This window comes from Nerophis lumbriciformis, linkage group LG22 (genome assembly GCF_033978685.3).
Source record: "Nerophis lumbriciformis linkage group LG22, RoL_Nlum_v2.1, whole genome shotgun sequence".
Classification (NCBI taxonomy): domain Eukaryota; kingdom Metazoa; phylum Chordata; class Actinopteri; order Syngnathiformes; family Syngnathidae; genus Nerophis; species Nerophis lumbriciformis.
In genome coordinates, this window is record NC_084569.2 from 4,918,680 (window position 1) to 4,937,064 (window position 18,385).

The 18,385-nt window shown below is 38.9% G+C and overlaps 1 protein-coding gene across 3 annotated transcripts in view; it reads left to right on the plus strand.

Moving 5' to 3' along the window:
• The window catches only part of cep112 (centrosomal protein 112), a 473,259-nt gene that overhangs the window by 83,985 nt on the left and 370,889 nt on the right, over positions 1-18,385 (plus strand). For all 3 annotated transcript variants that reach the window (XM_061974375.1, XM_061974374.2, XM_061974373.2), the window contains 2 exons: positions 3,031-3,130; positions 14,207-14,325. In XM_061974375.1, the coding sequence (XP_061830359.1) occupies positions 3,031-3,130; positions 14,207-14,325 (219 nt within the window). The remainder of the gene's footprint in view (positions 1-3,030; positions 3,131-14,206; positions 14,326-18,385) is intronic.

Sequence of the window (18,385 nt, forward strand, 5' to 3'; positions counted from 1 at the left end):
CCTCGGTTTCGCTTGCATACGGTTCAAACCGATATGGCTCAATAGCTTCAGTTTCTTCTTCAATTTGGTTTTCGCTACCTGCCTCCACACTACAACCATCCCTTTCAATACATGCGTAATCTGTTGAATCGCTTAAGCCGCTGAAATCCGAGTCTGAATCCGAGCTAATGTCGCTATAGCTTGCTGTTCTATCCGCCATGTTTGTTTGTATTGGCTTCACTATGTGACGTCACAGGAAAATGGACGGGTGTATATAACGATGGTTAAAATCAGGCACTTTGAAGCTTTTTTTTTTAGGGATATTGCGTGATGGGTAAAATTTTGAAAAAACCTTCGAAAAATATAATAAGCCACTGGGAACTGATTTTTAATGGTTTTAACCCTTCTGAAATTGTGATAATGTTCCCCTTTAAGGCCTCACCTTTTCTCCTCCGAACATATTGCTGGGTATTGTGGCCAAACAGCTCCATTTTAGTTTCATCTGACCACAGAACTTTCCTCCAGAAGGTTTTATCTTTGTCCATGTGATGTCAGATGAAACAAACATTTGGCTGTTTGATATTTTCACTGCATGGGATTATCAAATAGGAAAAAATGTATTCCTAAATGTGTTAGAACTTTCACTTTTATACAAAGAAGTGTGCTGTAACTAGAACAAATTGATGGCAAAACACTATTTTTCTGCTTTTTTCAGCCATAAAATTGTTAGATTGTGTTAATACTTGTTTTTGTATTCAAAAAAAGGTCTTCACAGTTTTGATTCTTTTGAACCAAGATTTGTCGCTTTTGTTTTCACACCACTGCTTCAAACCTCTAGGGTCTAATGTACTAATTACACACAGATGTCCGGCATCATGTAAATGTAGTTAGCGGCGTCTCTGCACAGATGCTGTGTTCAGGTGCCATTTTACTCATTTACACCGCAGCCACCTAAGGAATGTACTCAACGACCGCAACCACTTCATGGCTTCATGGAGTACAAAACTAGACGTTGAGTAATCGCTCGACATACATCGCGGACAATAACTGATTATCTGCTTTGCCAGTCCAAATGTATTCGCTGTTTTTCGTAGTCTGTCGTTGTCTTTCCTTCGACAAATGGACAAAGTTTTTCACTAAGTAGAATCACAGCTGACCTGCACATTGGAAAGTTCTCTTGCCGTACAGCTGGCACAACACACTCGTTGACAAACATATCCCACCAGGCTGCCGTTCTTCCAGGCCTTATCTCAAACCTATGTTGCCGTCTGAGATGTGTTGTATCCCAAATAGCTGCGATCGCACGTTTGCTTCTCTTAAAGGGGAACATTATCACAATTTCAGAAGGGTTAAAACCATTAAAAATTAGTATCCTTATTTTATTTTTCGAAGTTTTTTTCAAAATTTTACCCATCACGCAATATCCCTAAAAAAAAGCTTCAAAGTGCCTGATTTTAACCATCGTTATATACACCCGTCCATTTTCCTGTGACGTCACATAGTGATGCCAACACAAACAAACATGGCGGATAGAACAGCAAGATATAGCGACATTAGCTGGGATTCAGACACGGATTTCAGCGGCTTAAGCGATTCAACAGATTAGGCATGTATTGAAACGGATGGTTGTAGTGTGGAGGCAGGTAGTGAAAACGAAATTGAAGAAGAAACTGAAGCTATTGGTCGTGGAGCTGTGGACCAACTCTGTGCTCTCGGCGGGGTCCTTGAGGGTGCATGGGAGTTTGCCCAGCCAGTCTACATGTGCTTTGTGGACTTGGAGAAGGCATTCGACCGTGTACTCTGGGAAGTCCTGTGGGGAGTGCTCAGAGTGTATGGGGTAACGGACTGTCTTATTGTGGCAGTTCGCTCCCTGTATAATTAGTGTCAGAGCTTGGTCCGCATTGCCGGCAGTAAGTCGGACACGTTTCCAGTGAGGGTTGGACTCCGCCAAGGCTGCCCTTTGTCACCGATTCTGTTCATAACCTTTATGGACAGAATTTCTAGGCGCAGTCAGGGCGTTGAGGGGATCTGGTTTGGTGGCTGCAGGATTAGGTCTCTGCTATTTGCAGATGATGTGGTCCTGATGGCTTCCTCCGGCCAAGATCTTCAGCTCTCACTGGATCGGTTCGCAGCCGAGTGTGAAGCGACTGGGATGGGAATCAGCACCTCCAAGTCCGAGTCCATGGTTCTCTCCCGGAAAAGGGTGGAGTGCCATCTCCGGTTGGGGAGGAGATCTTGCCCCAAGTGGAGGAGTTCAAGTACCTTGGAGTCTTGTTCACGAGTGGGGGAAGAGTGGATCGTGAGATCGACAGGCGGATCGGTGCGGTGTCTTCAGTAATGCGGACGCTGTATCGATCCGTTGTGGTGAAGAAGGAGCTGAGCCGGAAGGCAAAGCTCTCGATTTACCGGTCGATCTACGTTCCCATCCTCACCTATGGTCATGAGCTTTGGGTCATGACCGAAAGGACAAGATCACGGGTACAAGCGGCCGAAATGAGTTTCCTCCGCCGAGTGGCGGGGCTCTCCCTTAGAGATAGGGTGAGAAGCTCTGTCATCCGGGGGGAGCTCAAAGTAAAACCGCTGCTCCTCCACATCGAGAGGAGCCAGATGAGGTGGTTCGGGCATCTGGTCAGGATGCCACCCGAGCGCCTCCCTAAGGAGGTGTTTAGGGCATGTCCGACCGGTAGGAGGCCACGAGGAAGACCCAGGACACGTTGGGAAGACTATGTCTCCCGGCTGGCCTGGGAACGCCTCGGGATCCCCCGGGAGGAGCTGGACGAAGTGGCTGGGGAGAGGGAAGTCTGGGCTTCCCTGCTTAGGCTGCTGCCCCCGCGACCCGACCTCGGGTAAGCGGAAGAAGATGGATGGATGGATGGATGAATGCTAATAATCATTTTGCGTCGGGGGGCGAAGCCTGAGCCTCCCACCAGGACTTTGTCCTGGACCTACCGGGGCCTGCGGCCCCTGGACCCTGGCTACTAGGTTTTTCTGATTTCAAAAGTTGGCAGGTATGTATCCTGTATATTAACGTTTGTGTTTACTCCAAACCAGATTCTGGACCGAAAGAATGTGGAGATTGAAGAGTTGACAACTCTATTTCGGACTCAGCAGAAGGAATCCGAGGAGATGATCCACAAACTGGAGAGGAAAGGTGAAAGATCACGCAGAGTTGCAGCGTTTACTGCAGAGAATGTTTATAGTAATGTCTAAGAACACTCTCCATGAACCTCCCTCAAAAGATACAACTCTACAATATGTACTGGTGCACTGTGACGTTCTCCAGCTGGGGTGCTCACTCAAAAAAAGTCTAGCTTCAGTGTTCTGTTTTCTGCTAAGGTGTTTCTCTTTAAAGGGGAACTGCAATTATTTATTTTTTATTCTGCCTATTCTACAATCCTTACGAGAGACAAGAAGACAAAAGTTTTTTTTTCTTTCTGCATTCTATTTTGCAAAAATGGGCTGGTTGTAGGTGACTAACAATGCAGCTAATGGGAGCAATCAATTCAAACTCTAAATCACTTTAAAAATGCATTCAAAAAATGCCAACAATACTCCATCCATCCATCCATTTTCTACCGCTTGTCCCTTTTTGGGGTGGCGGGGGGTTCTGGAGCCTATCTCAGCTGCATTCAGGCGGAAGGCGGGGTACACCCTGGACAAGTCGCTACTTCATCACAGTGCCTAATACATATGCTAATTAAAAAAACCGTTTTTTTTAAAATTAACAGATAATAATACATATGCTAATTAAATGAACGTGTTTTTAAAAAAAAATTTATATTGATTATTAACAAATAATATTACATAGGCTAATTAAATAAACTTTAATTTAAATGAAAATACAGCTTCGCCACTTTATTTATAATTTTTGCGCTTAAGACAGTTCTCTATGACTTAAGCTATAGACTTTTTCTGTTTGGTCGGTCATTATTGTCAAGGCTTTTTTTTTCTAAATTATTAACAAATAATAATACATATGCTAATTAAATAAATGTTTTTTTTTGTTTTTTTTCTAAATTATTAACAAATAATAATACATCCATCCATCCATCCATTTTCTACCGCTTATTCCCTTTGGGGTCGCGGGGGGCGCTGGAGCCTATCTCAGCTACAATCGGGCGGAAGGCGGGGTACACCCTGGACAAGTCGCCACTTCATCACAGGGCCTAATACATATGCTAATTAAAAAAAAACGTTTTTTTTAAATTAACAGATAATAATACATATGCTAATTAAATGAACGTGTTTTTTTTTTTTAATTTTTAATATTGATTATTAACAAATAATATTACATAGGCTAATTAAATAAACTTTAATTTAAATGAAAATACAGCTTCGCCACTTTAGTTATCATTTTTGCGCTTAAGACAGTTCTCTATGACTTAAGCTACAGACTTTTTCTGTTTGGTCGGTCATTATTGTCAAGGCTTTTTTTTTCTAAATTATTAACAAATAATAATACATATGCTAATTAAATATTTTTTTTATTTTTTTTTATTTTCTAAATTATTAACAAATAATAATACATATGCTTATTAAATAAACTTTCAATTAAATGAAAATAAAGCTCCACCACTTTAGTTATCAGTTTTGCGCTAAAGAGAGTTCTCTATGACTTAAGCTACAGACTTTTTCTGTTTGGTCGGTCATTATTGTCAAGGCTTTTTTTTTCTAAATTATTAACAAATAATAATACATATGCTAATTAAATAAATGTTTTTTGTTTGTTTTATTTTCTAAATTATTAACAAATAATAATACATATGCTTATTAAATAAATGTTTTTTTTTTGTTTTATTTTCTAAATTATTAACAAATAATAATACATATCCTTATTAAATAAACTTTCAATTAAATGAAAATAAAGCTCCACCACTTTAGTTATCATTTTTGCGCTTAAGACAGTTCTCTATGACTTAAGCTACAGACTTTTTCTGTTTGGTCGGTCATTATTGTCAAGGCTTTTTTTTTCTAAATTATTAACAAATAATAATACATATGCTAATTAAATAAATGTTTTTTGTTTGTTTTATTTTCTAAATTATTAACAAATAATAATACATATGCTTATTAAATAAATGTTTTTTTTTTGTTTTATTTTCTAAATTATTAACAAATAATAATACATATGCTTATTAAATAAACTTTCAATTAAATGAAAATAAAGCTCCACCACTTTAGTTATCAGTTTTGCGCTAAAGAGAGTTCTCTATGACTTAAGCTACAGACTTTTTCTGTTTGGTCGGTCATTATTGTCAAGGCTTTTTTTTTCTAAATTATTAACAAATAATAATACATATGCTAACTAAATATTTTTTTTATTTTTTTTTATTTTCTAAATTATTAACAAATAATAATACATATGCTTATTAAATAAACTTTCAATTAAATGAAAATAAAGCTACACCACTTTAGTTATCATTTTTGCACTTTAGACAGTTCTCTATGACTTAAGCTACAGACATTTTCTGTTTGGTCGGTCATTATTGTCAAGGCTTTTTTTTCTAAATTATTAACAAATAATAATACATATGCTAATTAAATAAATGTGTTTTTTGGTTTTTTTTTCTAAATTATTAACAAATAATAATACATATGCTAATTAAATAAATGTTTTTTTTTGTTTTATTTTCTAAATTATTAACAAATAATAATACATATGCTTATTAAATAAATGTTTTTTTGGTTGTTTTTTTCTAAATTATTAACAAATAATAATACATATGCTTATTAAATAAACTTTCAATTAAATGAAAATAAAGCTCCACCACTTTAGTTATCAGTTTTGCGCTAAAGAGAGTTCTCTATGACTTAAGCTACAGACTTTTTCTGTTTGGTCGGTCATTATTGTCAAGGCTTTTTTTTTCTAAATTATTAACAACTAATAATACATATGCTAATTAAATAAATGTTTTTTGTTTGTTTTATTTTCTAAATTATTAACAAATAATAATACATATGCTAATTAAATAAATGTTTTTTTTTTTTTTTTTTCTAAATTATTAACAAATAATAATACATATGCTTATTAAATAAACTTTCAATTAAATGAAAATAAAGCTCCACCACTTTAGTTATCAGTTTTGCGCTAAAGAGAGTTCTCTATGACTTAAGCTACAGACTTTTTCTGTTTGGTCGGTCATTATTATCAAGGCTTTTTTTTTCTAAATTATTAAGAAATAATAATACATATGCTAATTAAATAAATGTTTTTTTGGTGTTTTTTTTTCTAAATTATTAACAAATAATAATACATATGCTAATTAAATAAATGTTTTTTGTTTGTTTTATTTTCTAAATTATTAACAAATAATAATACATATGCTAATTAAATAAATGTTTTTTGTTTGTTTTATTTTCTAAATTATTAACAAATAATAATACATATGCTAATTAAATAAATGTTTTTTGTTTGTTTTATTTTCTAAATTATTAACAAATAATAATACATATGCTTGTTAAATAAACTTTCAATTAAATGAAAATAAATCTCCACCACTTTAGTTATCAGTTTTGCGCTAAAGAGAGTTCTCTATGACTTAAGCTACAGACTTCTTCTGTTTGGTCGGTCATTATTATCAAGGCTTAGGTCAGGCTGATTACAAAACATTATGAATCAATTATACTGCATAAAGAAAGGACTTATAAAAATGATGAAAAGTATATTTACATACTGTTACGCAATTGTAACCAAATTTTTAACTCTCATTTATGTTTTTCTGGCGTACTAACACATGGGCTTGCTACCGTATTTACCGTAAGCTAACTACGGCAAGAGATAACCGAGCTTCTATGTCAGCACCAAAATCGCTTTTGAGTTTGTAATGCACAACACAATGCGATCAGACACCGATTTATGCTGGCTGAAAAACATGAACAATCATATTGCAGTATTCGTCAAGTATTAGCCCACATTTCATGTTTTGTTTGTACACAGCTAGCTCGATAGCGTATGTACTGTAGTTGTAATAACACACATAACGGGTGTCATGATCAATATTTTAGTGACAGTTGTCTCTTTGGTCCAGCCGGCTTGGGATGTTTTTTTCCTGTTTATTATGTGTAAGCACTCCATTTATGTCAAAATAGCATTGCTCCAAGTTCCTCGTTCACAGCGACAAAGTCACGCCGACCTCACTCTCTCGGGTTCCGTCTGCGCCAACGTTTCACACTTCCTCCATGCTCGTTACTATAAGCAACAGTTCAGTCTCTGTATATTCAGCTTCAAAAAAGATACAGTTGTGACTCCCCATTTGTTAAAGTAAAGTACCAATGATTATCACACACACACACTAGCTGTGGTGAAATTTGTCCTCTGCATTTGACCCATCCCCTTGTTCCACCCCCTTGGAGGTGAGGGGGGCAGTGAGCAGCAGCGGTGGCCGCGCCCGGGAATCATTTTGGTGATTTAACCCCCAATTCCAACCCTTGATGCTGAGTGCCAGAAATAGTAATTTTTGTTGTATATTACCAAGTCTGCCATGATTAGAACACACTCGCATTTGTATCCGAAAGTAGGAACACACATTTCAAAACACACCTGTTCCTGACTGTTGATTGATTGATTGATTGATTGAAACTTTTATCAGTAGATTGCACAGTACAGTACATATTCCATACAATTGACCACTAAATGGTAACACCCCAATAAGTTTTTCAACTTGTTTAAGTCGGGGTCCACGTTAATCAATTCATGTTCACTGTAAACCTCTGGATTGGCAGACCGGGGTGGTGGTTCCTCTCTTTAAGAAGGGGAACCGGAGGGTGTGTTCCAACTATCGTGGGATCACACTCCTCAGCCTTCCCGGTAAGGTCTATTCAGGTGTACTGGAGAGGAGGCTACGCCGGATAGTCGAACCTCGGATTCAGGAGGAACAGTGTGGTTTTCGTCCTGGTCGTGGAACTGTGGACCAGCTCTATACTCTGGGCAGGGTCCTTGAGGGTGCATGGGAGTTTGCCCAACCAGTCTACATGTGCTTTGTGGACTTGGAGAAGGCATTCGACCGTGTACCCCGGGAAGTCCTGTGGGGAATGCTCAGAGAGTATGGGGTATCGGACTGTCTGATTGTGGCAGTTCGCTCCCTGTATGATCAGTGTCAGAGCTTGGTCCGCATTGCCGGCAGTAAGTCGGACACGTTCAGTGAGGGTTGGACTCCGCCAAGGCTGCCCTTTGTCACCGATTCTGTTCATAACTTTTATGGACAGAATTTCTAGGCGCAGTCAGGGCGTTGAGGGGATCTGGTTTGGTGGCTGCAGGATTAGGTCTCTGCTATTTGCAGATGATGTGGTCCTGATGGCTTCCTCCGGCCAAGATCTTCAGCTCTCACTGGATCGGTTCGCAGCCGAGTGTGAAGCGACTGGGATGAGAATCAGCACCTCCAAGTCCGAGTCCATGGTTCTCTCCCGGAAAAGGGTGGAGTGCCATCTCCGGGTTGGGGGGGAGATCTTGCCCCAGTAAAGGAGTTCAAGTACCTCAGAGTCTTGTTCACGAGTGGGGGAAGAGTGGATCGTGAGATCGACAGGCGGATCGGTGCGGCGTCTTCAGTAATGCGGACGCTGTATCGATCCGTTGTGGTGAAGAAGGAGCTGAGCCGGAAGGCAAAGCTCTCAATTTACCGGTCGATCTACGTTCCCATCCTCACCTATGGTCATGAGCTTTGGGTCATGACCGAAAGGACAAGATCACGGGTACAAGCGGCCGAAATGAGTTTCCTCCGCCGGGTGGCGGGGCTCTCCCTTAGAGATAGGGTGAGAAGCTCTGTCATTCGGGGGGAGCTCAAAGTAAAGCCGCTGCTCCTCCACATCGAGAGGAGCCAGATGAGGTGGTTCGGGCATCTGGTCAGGATGCCACCCGAACGCCTCCCTAGGAAGGTGTTTCGGGCACGTCCGACCGGTAGGAGGCCACGGGGAAGACCCAGGAAACGCTGGGAAGACTATCTCGCCCGGCTGGCCTGGGAACGCCTCGGGATCCCCCGGGAGGAGCTGGACGAAGTGGCTGGGGAGAGGGAAGTCTGGGCTTCCCTGCTTAAGCTTCCGGCCCATGCAACCCGACCTCGGATAAGCGGAAGAAGATGGATGGATGGATGGATGTAAATGTGATCTATCTTTGTTGTTGTTGTTTCTATCCAATTGATGTTATTGTTTTGTTTTTGTACAGTGCTGTTGATTGCCGAGAAAGGTGCCTTATAAGTAAAATTTGTTATTGCTCACAAAGGTTCATTATGTCTTCTTATTTCAAATTTTCTTGTAAGCAGACAATATTTTCGGTATATTAGATGGAATTTTTACCCCGCCGCTTGATGGTTAATGGAGGAGGGAGTCCCATGTCACCATCAATCCCGATTGATGGTTTCCTTGGGCCGCTTATTTGTTCGATCGCCTCCATCGTTTGAACGTGTTACTTTCTGTGCCGAGGATTTTGCCGTTGTCCCGGTCCATGATGTGGTTATTTATATTGCAATGATCTGAAATGGCTGATTTTAAGATTTCCTGGGGTTTTTTGGTAAGGGTTCTTGTAGGGATGTCCCGATCCAGGTTTTTGCACTTCCGATCCGATACAGATATTGTTTTTGCATTTCCGATCCGATACCGATACTGACCGATACCGATACTAACCGATACTGGCCTATCCGAGCATGTATTAAAGTTTAAAGTTATTTAGCCTACTTAGTTGTCAGAATCATGTTGAAAAGGGTTTTAGTACTCTTGATAACAACTAGCCAGCTGAATTAGGGGAGTTTGAATAATACACAATGGTTGGTAACAAGAAACTGACCTGTTTATTCAAGGATAAACACAAAATAGACAAAATTATACATGACAAACAGAAATGGCATCATTGAACTAGGGCTGGGCAATATGGCCTTTTTTTAATATTGCGATATTTTAAGGCCATATTGCGATACACGATATATATCTCGATATTTTGCCTTAGCCTTGAATGAACACTTGATGCATATAATCACAGCAGTATGATGATTCTATGTGTTTTGATTGATTGATTGAGACTTTTATTAGTAGGTTGCACAGTGAAGTACATATTCCGTACAATTGACCACTAAATGGTAACACCCCAATAAGTTTTTCAACTTGTTTAAGTCGGGGTCCACTTAAATTGATTCATGATACAGATATATACTATCAGATATATACTATCATCATAATACAGTCATCACACAAGATAATCACATTGAATTATTTACATTATTTATAATCCAGGGTGTGGAGGGGGGCGCTGGATGTAAGTGTCAAAAAGACAGCCAAAAGAGTTTGATATGAGAATAAATCTAAAGTTAAAATATAGAGTAGAAATGCATCCATTTGCAGGAAATGTAGTCTTGATTTTCAAAATTTTCTTTCAAGGCTTGCATGTCTACATTAAAACATTCTTCTTCATACTGCATTAATATATGCTACTTTTAAACTTTCATGCAGAGAAGGAAATCACAACTAAAAAAATCACAAATTTTTTCATACGGTGTTGATGTGGAAATGTTTGCCTCGGCATTTTGATGGTGTGGACGTGTGGCACCGAATGGAGATAAGCGTCTCGACAGACATTACAATATTTGAACAATGATGACGAAAACTGTTTTCTCTGTCGTGTCCGTGTGTCGAAAATTGTTATGCGCTTATTTTATTTATTTGATTTTGTGCGTGGCATAGATTTGCTATGCGCAAAGGACGCTTAAACAATGCGCAATTGCACAAGCGCGCACTTTAGAGAGAACGTTGGTCACACGGCTGCGCTAGCATCACAGCTAACGTTAGCCATGCTGATACCTCTCTGCTCGGGGAGGACGTATACGTATGTGACGTATGACGTGACAGTATGTGACGTGTGTAAGAAGGTGCGCTTGCTGTCTGTGAGAGGGAGACACAGGAAAGAGTGAGAAGAGCCTGTCGCTAAAAGCGACTGCGTGAGAATCCACAGACCTGTGGATGTGTTGAAGGTGTGCTGGAAAATGCGGAACGGAAATTAGGGCGCAGCAGAAAAGTGGAATGTATTATTTAAATCGGTGCGTTGGAAAACACGGACCGGAGGTTTTTTTTAAACTGGATCTGGATCTGCATTTTCCCATGCCTTGCCGATACGCAATTTTTGGCAAATATCGGCAGCCGATCCGATCCAAATATCGGATCGGGACATCCCTAGCTTCTTGTAAACCTTCCAGATGTCTCTTTTTGTGTTGAATGTCCTCTCTGTTTCTCCCATGTATGATTTTTTTCATGATTTACAAGGGATTTCGTAGATGACATTGCAGTTCTTGTCTTGTTCTATTTTGTCTTTTGGATGTACAAGTAACTGTCTTGTTTTTGTGTGCGGTTTAGCTGTTGTGTTTATTTTGTGTTTTTTTCATTGGTTCAGTTATTCCCCTAATGTATAGTAAGGTTTTGACCTCTTTGTTCTTTATTTCAGGTTTTACTTTGGGTTTCTTCTTTGTTCTCTTTTCCTTGTTTTTTACTTGTTGTTCCCCTTTTTTGATTGTCCAGGTCAGATATTGGCAGTTTTTGAATGCATTTTTGATGTGTTTCTCTTCTTTTTGTCTGTCTTCTTCTTCTGTTATGATGTTGGCCCGTTCATCGAGTTCTCACGACTGATGGTTTGTGTGCTGTGGGATGTTCGGAGGTCCAGAGTAGATATTGGTCGGTGTGTGTCGGTTTTAGATGAACAGTAATGTTTTGACTGCCGTCATCTTTGCAGTGGATTTTCATGTCCAAAAAAGTTAGAGTCCTGTTCATTTCCTCTTCATGTGTGAATTTGATGTTTCCAGTCTTGTCAATACTGTTGAGGTTTCTGTAAGACAGTGGTTTTCAAGCCCCACCTACCCCCATCGCCCCAACAGAGCGCTAATGCCAAGCTTTAACATTTTCAAATGTATTGAACATCAAGTTGTATACATTCAAACTCAATAACATAAAATAACATCAAGTTCAATAATAAATAAAATAACTGTGCAGCTGTGGTATAACTTGCATCAAGTTCAATAATAAATAAAATAACTTCCATCAAGTTCAATAATAAATAAAACAAAAGTGTTATAACTTGCATCAAGTTCAATAATAAATCAAAAAAGTGTTATAACTTGTATCACGTTCAATAATAAAGCAAAAAAAGTGTTATAACTTGCATCAAGTTCAATAATAAATTTAAAAAAGTGTTATAACTTGCATCAAGTTCAATAATAAATCAAAAAAAGTGTTATAACTTGCATCACGTTCAATAATAAATCAAAAAAAGTGTTATAACTTGCATCAAGTTCAATAATAAATCAAATAAAAGTGTTATAACTGGCATCAAGTTCAATAATAAATCAAAAAAAGTGTTATAACTTGCATCAAGTTAAATAATAAATCAAAAAAAGTGTTATAACTTTCATCAAGTTCAATAATAAATCAAATAACTTGCATCAAGTTCAATAATAAATAAAACAAAGTGTTATAACTTGCATCAAGTTCAATAATAAATCAAAAAAGTGTTATAACTTGCATCAAGTTCAATAATAAATCAAATAAAAGGGTTATAACTTGCATCAAGTTCAATAATAGATCAAATAACTTGCATCAAGTTCAATAATAAATCAAAAAAAGTGTTATAGCTTGCATCAAGTTCAATAATAAATAAAACAAAAGTGTTATAACTTGCATCAAGTTCAATAATAAATCAAAAAAAGTGTTATAACTTGCATCAAGTTCAATAATAAATCAAATAACTTGCATCAAGTTCAATAATAAATCAAAAAAAGTGTTATAACTTGCATCAAGTTCAATAATAAATCAAAAAAGTGTTATAACTTGCATCAAGTTCAATAATAAATCAAAAAGTGTTATAACTTGCATCAAGTTCAATAATAAATCAAAAAAGTGTTATAACTTGCATCAAGTTCAATAATAAATCAAATAAAAGTGTTATAACTTGCATCAAGTTCAATAATAAATCAAAAACAAAAGTGTTATAACTTGCATCAAGTTCTATAATAAATCAAAAAAGTGTTATAACTTGCATCAAGTTCAATAATAAATAAAACAAAAGTGTTATAACTTGCATCAAGTTCTATAATAAATCAAAAATGTGTTATAACTTGCATCAAGTTCAATAATAAATCAAATAAAAGTGTTAGAACTTGCATCAAGTTCAATAATAAATCAAATAACTTGCATCAAGTTCAATAATAAATAAAATAAAAGTGCCACTTTGCAATCTCTGCAAAAAAAAAAAGGAGGAGCTATGCATTTGGCAAGACAGGGCAAGTGACAGCACTTTCCCCCAGGAGAGCCACCTTGCTTCACTGTGAAACAGCACGGCTGTATGATCAGCTCCCAATTGTTATGAATGTGTCTGTTACTACATTATATATATACTTGCAGTGTGTATATTGTACATATTACAGATTGTTATGAAGGTGTTTGTTACTACATGATATGTATACTTGCAGTGTGTATATTGTAGATATTACATGTTGTTATGAATGTGTCTGTTACTACATTATATATATACTTGCAGTGTGTATATTTTACATATTACATATTGTTATGAAGGTGTCTGTTACTACATTATATATATACTTGCAGTGTGTATATTGTACATATTACATATTGTTATGAAGGTGTCTGTTACTACATTATATATATACTTGCAGTGTGTATATTGTACATATTACATATTGTTATGAAAGTGTCTGTTACTACATTATATATATACTTGCAGTGTGTATATTGTACATATTACATATTGTTATGAAGGTGTCTGTTACTACATTATATATATACTTGCAGTGTGTATAATGTACATATTACATATTGTTATGAAGGTGTTTGTTACTACATTATATATATACATGCAGTGTGTATATTGTACATATTACATATTGTTATAAAGGTGTCTGTTACTACATAATATGTATACTTGCAGTGTGCATCTTAAAACGTTGATGGAGTGTTTTGAAGTTATTTTTAGAGGGCTTTGAAGGCTACAACGGTGACTCCCTTTAGCCGCATTTTCCAAGCGCTTTTTTTGTATCATCTTTAAAACCCTTGTGTCTCATAATGATTGTGAACAATAGGCAAAAATCCCCAAAAAGTGCAGTTCCTCTTAAGCATCTGATGCAAAGCATATGACAGAGAAAAACACCAGGAGAAGCATCTTTATTTTCAATAAGCAGACATATAGTTGTTTCTATGCATCACAAGGCTCACTGCTGCATTTTTTGTACACTCTCACCCAAAGTTCAAAGTATGCTGAAGGAATCCAAGGTTATCTGCGAGAGCAAAGACACGCAGATTGCTGAGCTGAAGAAGATGACCGACCAGAGTGCCGATTCTTTGAAAAATGAGTTTGAGAGGAAGGTAAAGTGTGAGATGTCCAAGGCAGATTACCTTTGCAGGAGAGCTTTGATGTGATGAGCGCACTTTTGCAGGTAGAATCTGTGTCAGCTCACGAGCTAGCAGTGGCTTGCCAACTGATTTTGAGTAGCTATCTAAAGGGTAGAAGAATATTTGCCAAACTCTAAGTGCCTGTTCAACTAAAGGTTTGTGTTATTAAAGCATGTGCAAACTTAACAGCACACACAAAGCTGTGGAAGGAGGAGATGCAAATATAATCATTTAACACATGCAAGACAGACTATTCTGCAGAGGCTGTTTTGCATCTTTATATACCATACTTGCCAACCTTGAGATCTCTAATTTCGGGAGGTGGGGAGTGGGGGCGTGGTCGGGGGTGGGGCGGGGCGTGGTTGGGGGCGTAGTTAAGAGGGGAGGAGTATATTGACAGCTAGAATTCACCAAGTCAAGTATTTCATACATATATATTCTACAGAATGGACATACCAGAACACCACACCTTACTGGACAGAAGCATCACCAAATCATACAAAAAAGCGCAACCTTACAGAACATCCACCTGGAAAATAAAAGGATCGCGGCTGAACTGGACATTGAGGACAGGGTGGACGCCACAGCCAACAAGGAAGCCTTCATCACATTGAAGGACCACAAACCCAACTTCGCAAATAACCCAACATGCCGACTAATAAACCCAACTAAATCTGAAATAGGAAAAATCAGCAAAATAATCCTGGACAGAGTCAACACAAAAATCAAGGACAAAACACCACTCAACCAATGGAGAAATACAGCAGCAGTAATCAAATGGTTCAACAACATCCAAGACAAACAACAGCACAACTTTATCTCCTTTGATATCGAGGAATTTTACCCTTCCATCACGCAAGACCTACTGACTCAAGCACTAGACTTCGCCTCAGACTACGACTCAATCACAGGCAACGAAAGAAACATCATCATCCACGCAAAAAACTCCATTCCCATCCACAACAGTACACCATGGCAAAAAAAGAACAATGCAATATTTGACGTCACTATGGGGAGTTTTGACGGAGCAGAAACGTGTGAACTCGTTGGGAGTTTCCTCCTCTCCCAGCTCGCTAGCCTCAATCTGAACCTTGGTATTTACCGTGATGACGGACTGGCAGTGTGTCGCGCCTCGCCAAGGAGCAGCGAGAATACCAAGAAGCGCATATGCCAAATTTTCAAAGAGAACGGCCTACGGATCACGATTGAAGCCAACAAGCAAACCGTCAACTTCCTTGACGTCACTTTCAACCTGAGAAATAACAGCTACCAACCATTCACGAAACCCAACACAACACTCCAATACGTGCACCATGACAGCAACCACCCACCCACCACCACGAAAAGAATACCTACCGGAATCAATAAAAGGCTATCGATGCTGTCATCTAGCAAAGCTGAATTTGACCAAGCAACCCCCCCGTACCAAAAAGCCCTTGATGAAAGCGGATACAATTTCACCCTCACCTATGAACCCACGCCAGGAAACCAGCCAAAAAAGAACAGAAAACGAAACGACATCATCTGGTACAACCCCCCATACAGCAAAAACGTCTCAACTAACATTGGACACAAATTCCTCAATCTGATTGACAAACACTTTCCCAAAGACAACACCCTAAGAAAAGTATTCAACAAGAACAACATTAAATTGAGCTACAGCTGCATGAACAATATACGACAAATCATCTCAAACCACAACAAAACAATTGCAAATGAGCCGTCGGCCCCCAGACAGAGCGACTCCAAAACCAACAAAGGCTGTAACTGTCGAAAGAAACCTGATTGCCCTCTCAACGGGGGGTGCTTACAAACATCAGTTGTCTACCAATCTAAGGTAACACGCAAGGACATTAACACATCCGACACATATGTAGGATTAACCGAGGGAGAATTCAAAACCAGATGGAACAATCACAAGGCTTCTTTCAGGAACAAAAACCTGCGAAATACCACAGAACTCAGCAAACACATTTGGGACCTCAAAGACAATAATGTTGAATATTCAATAACATGGCGAATTCTTGCATCCAGCACACCTTACAATAGTGGTAATAAAAGATGCAACCTATGCTTGAAAGAGAAACTGTTTATTATTTACCGTCCAGACCTGTCATCCCTCAACAAGCGCAGCGAAATTGTAACAGCATGCCGCCATAGACGGAAACACCTCCTAGGTAACACATGAGCCAATCACCACGCCCCTACGCACTCTGTGCCCTATATAAACCATGGTATGCGAATGCTCCCATTAAAATCTCCTGATGATTGAGGGTACCCCCCCTCATGAAACAGGCCTGTAGAGATGAAATAGTCTTGTGATTTTTTTTCCCCACACATACATATATATATATATATATATATATATATATATATATATATATATATATATATATATATATATATATATATATTAGAGATGCGCGGTTTGCGGACACAACCGCGAAGTCCGCGGATTATCGGCGGTTGAAATAAAAAAAATTAGATTTTATCCGCGGGTCGGGTCGGGTCGGGCGGTTGAAATAAAAAAAAATTAGATTTTAAATAGATTCAGGCGGGTGGCAGTTAAACCAATTGGGAAATATATATACATAGTTAAATGTTGTTACCCACATACGAAAAACGAGCAGGCACCTGCAGCATATGCCACAACAGAAGAAGAAAAAAAAAAAGAGATGGACACTTTTACGGAGCGGAGAAGGGACGCCTCGCCGGGGTCCGGGACCGAGGCCCCTTCCCCCGAGAGGGCCCCACCGGGAGCCGTAGCTGAGGCGATCCGCGAGAAGGGCCCGACGCACGTCCAGGGTCACCACCGCACCGACACCCCGCCTCGTCCGCCTTCGCCGCGGCCGGCGTCACGCGCAGCAGGTAAGCAGCTTACCTGCCCGCCACCCCCGTGGCCGGGGGCTCGTAACAGGGGTCACTTCGCGCGCTCCGCCCGCGCAGCTTACCTGCCCGCCACCCCTGTTGCCGGGGGCGCGTAACAGGGGTCACTCCACGCGCAGTGCGCTCACGAAAGGGGTGGGGCTCACCCTGGTTGATATAGACAGCAGGACGGTGGCCATGGAAGTCGGAACCCGCTAAGGAGTGTGTAACAACCCACCTGCCGAATCAACTAGCCCTGAAAATGGATGGCGCTGGAGCGTCGGGCCCATACCCGGCCGTCGCCGGCAGCGAGACGCGCTTGGAGGTGCGCTCAGCGCGGCTCCCATATGATTGCGCACTGGTGTGCGTCTGGGTCGTGACAGCGTGGCACGCGAATGTCTGTGCTGCATTGGATCAGTCTCCTTTCTTTAACAGGCAAAAGCTTTATAACCTCACTAATGCCTTGCATCGTCTATATTAGATATATAACAACGGGCGGGTGCGGGCGGGTGCGGTTCTGATCAAATGTTACATCGGGTGGATGGCGGATGGTTGACGACTTTCTGATGCGGTTGCAGATGAAATAATTGCCTATCCGCGCATCTCTAATATATATATATATATATATATATATATATATATATATATATATATATATATATATCCTGAAAATATGCAAACAAAACTGTGTTTAGATCATTGATACTTCAAACTTGCATAAATAAATATTAAGGAATGTAACATAACTTGGCTTCTGAGAGTTTCAAAATGTAATAAATAAAATGCTAAAGTTGTTGATAAACAAGCAATTATTTTAATAATTAAATATGGTCATTTTAAATGAATTATTATGATAATTTAAAATGAATTATTTTAAATATGTTTATTTTAATGTATAATTCTATGGCTGGATGTAATAAGGAGTCACGAAAAAATACAAATAAAAATACAATTAATTTTGATGTTTTTAGCAAAATATAGTAAAAATGTATTTAGTTTTTTTTTTTTTTAATTAATAAATATATTTATTTTTAGGTAAGATAAACATAATAATACAATTTATCTCTAGTCTGGATGATTTAGTTCTTGTCACCCTGTTGTCCTCTCGTCATGAAAAAAGGCTGTCCTCACTCAGGTCCGCATGGAGCTGGAGGGGGCGTGGCTTCCA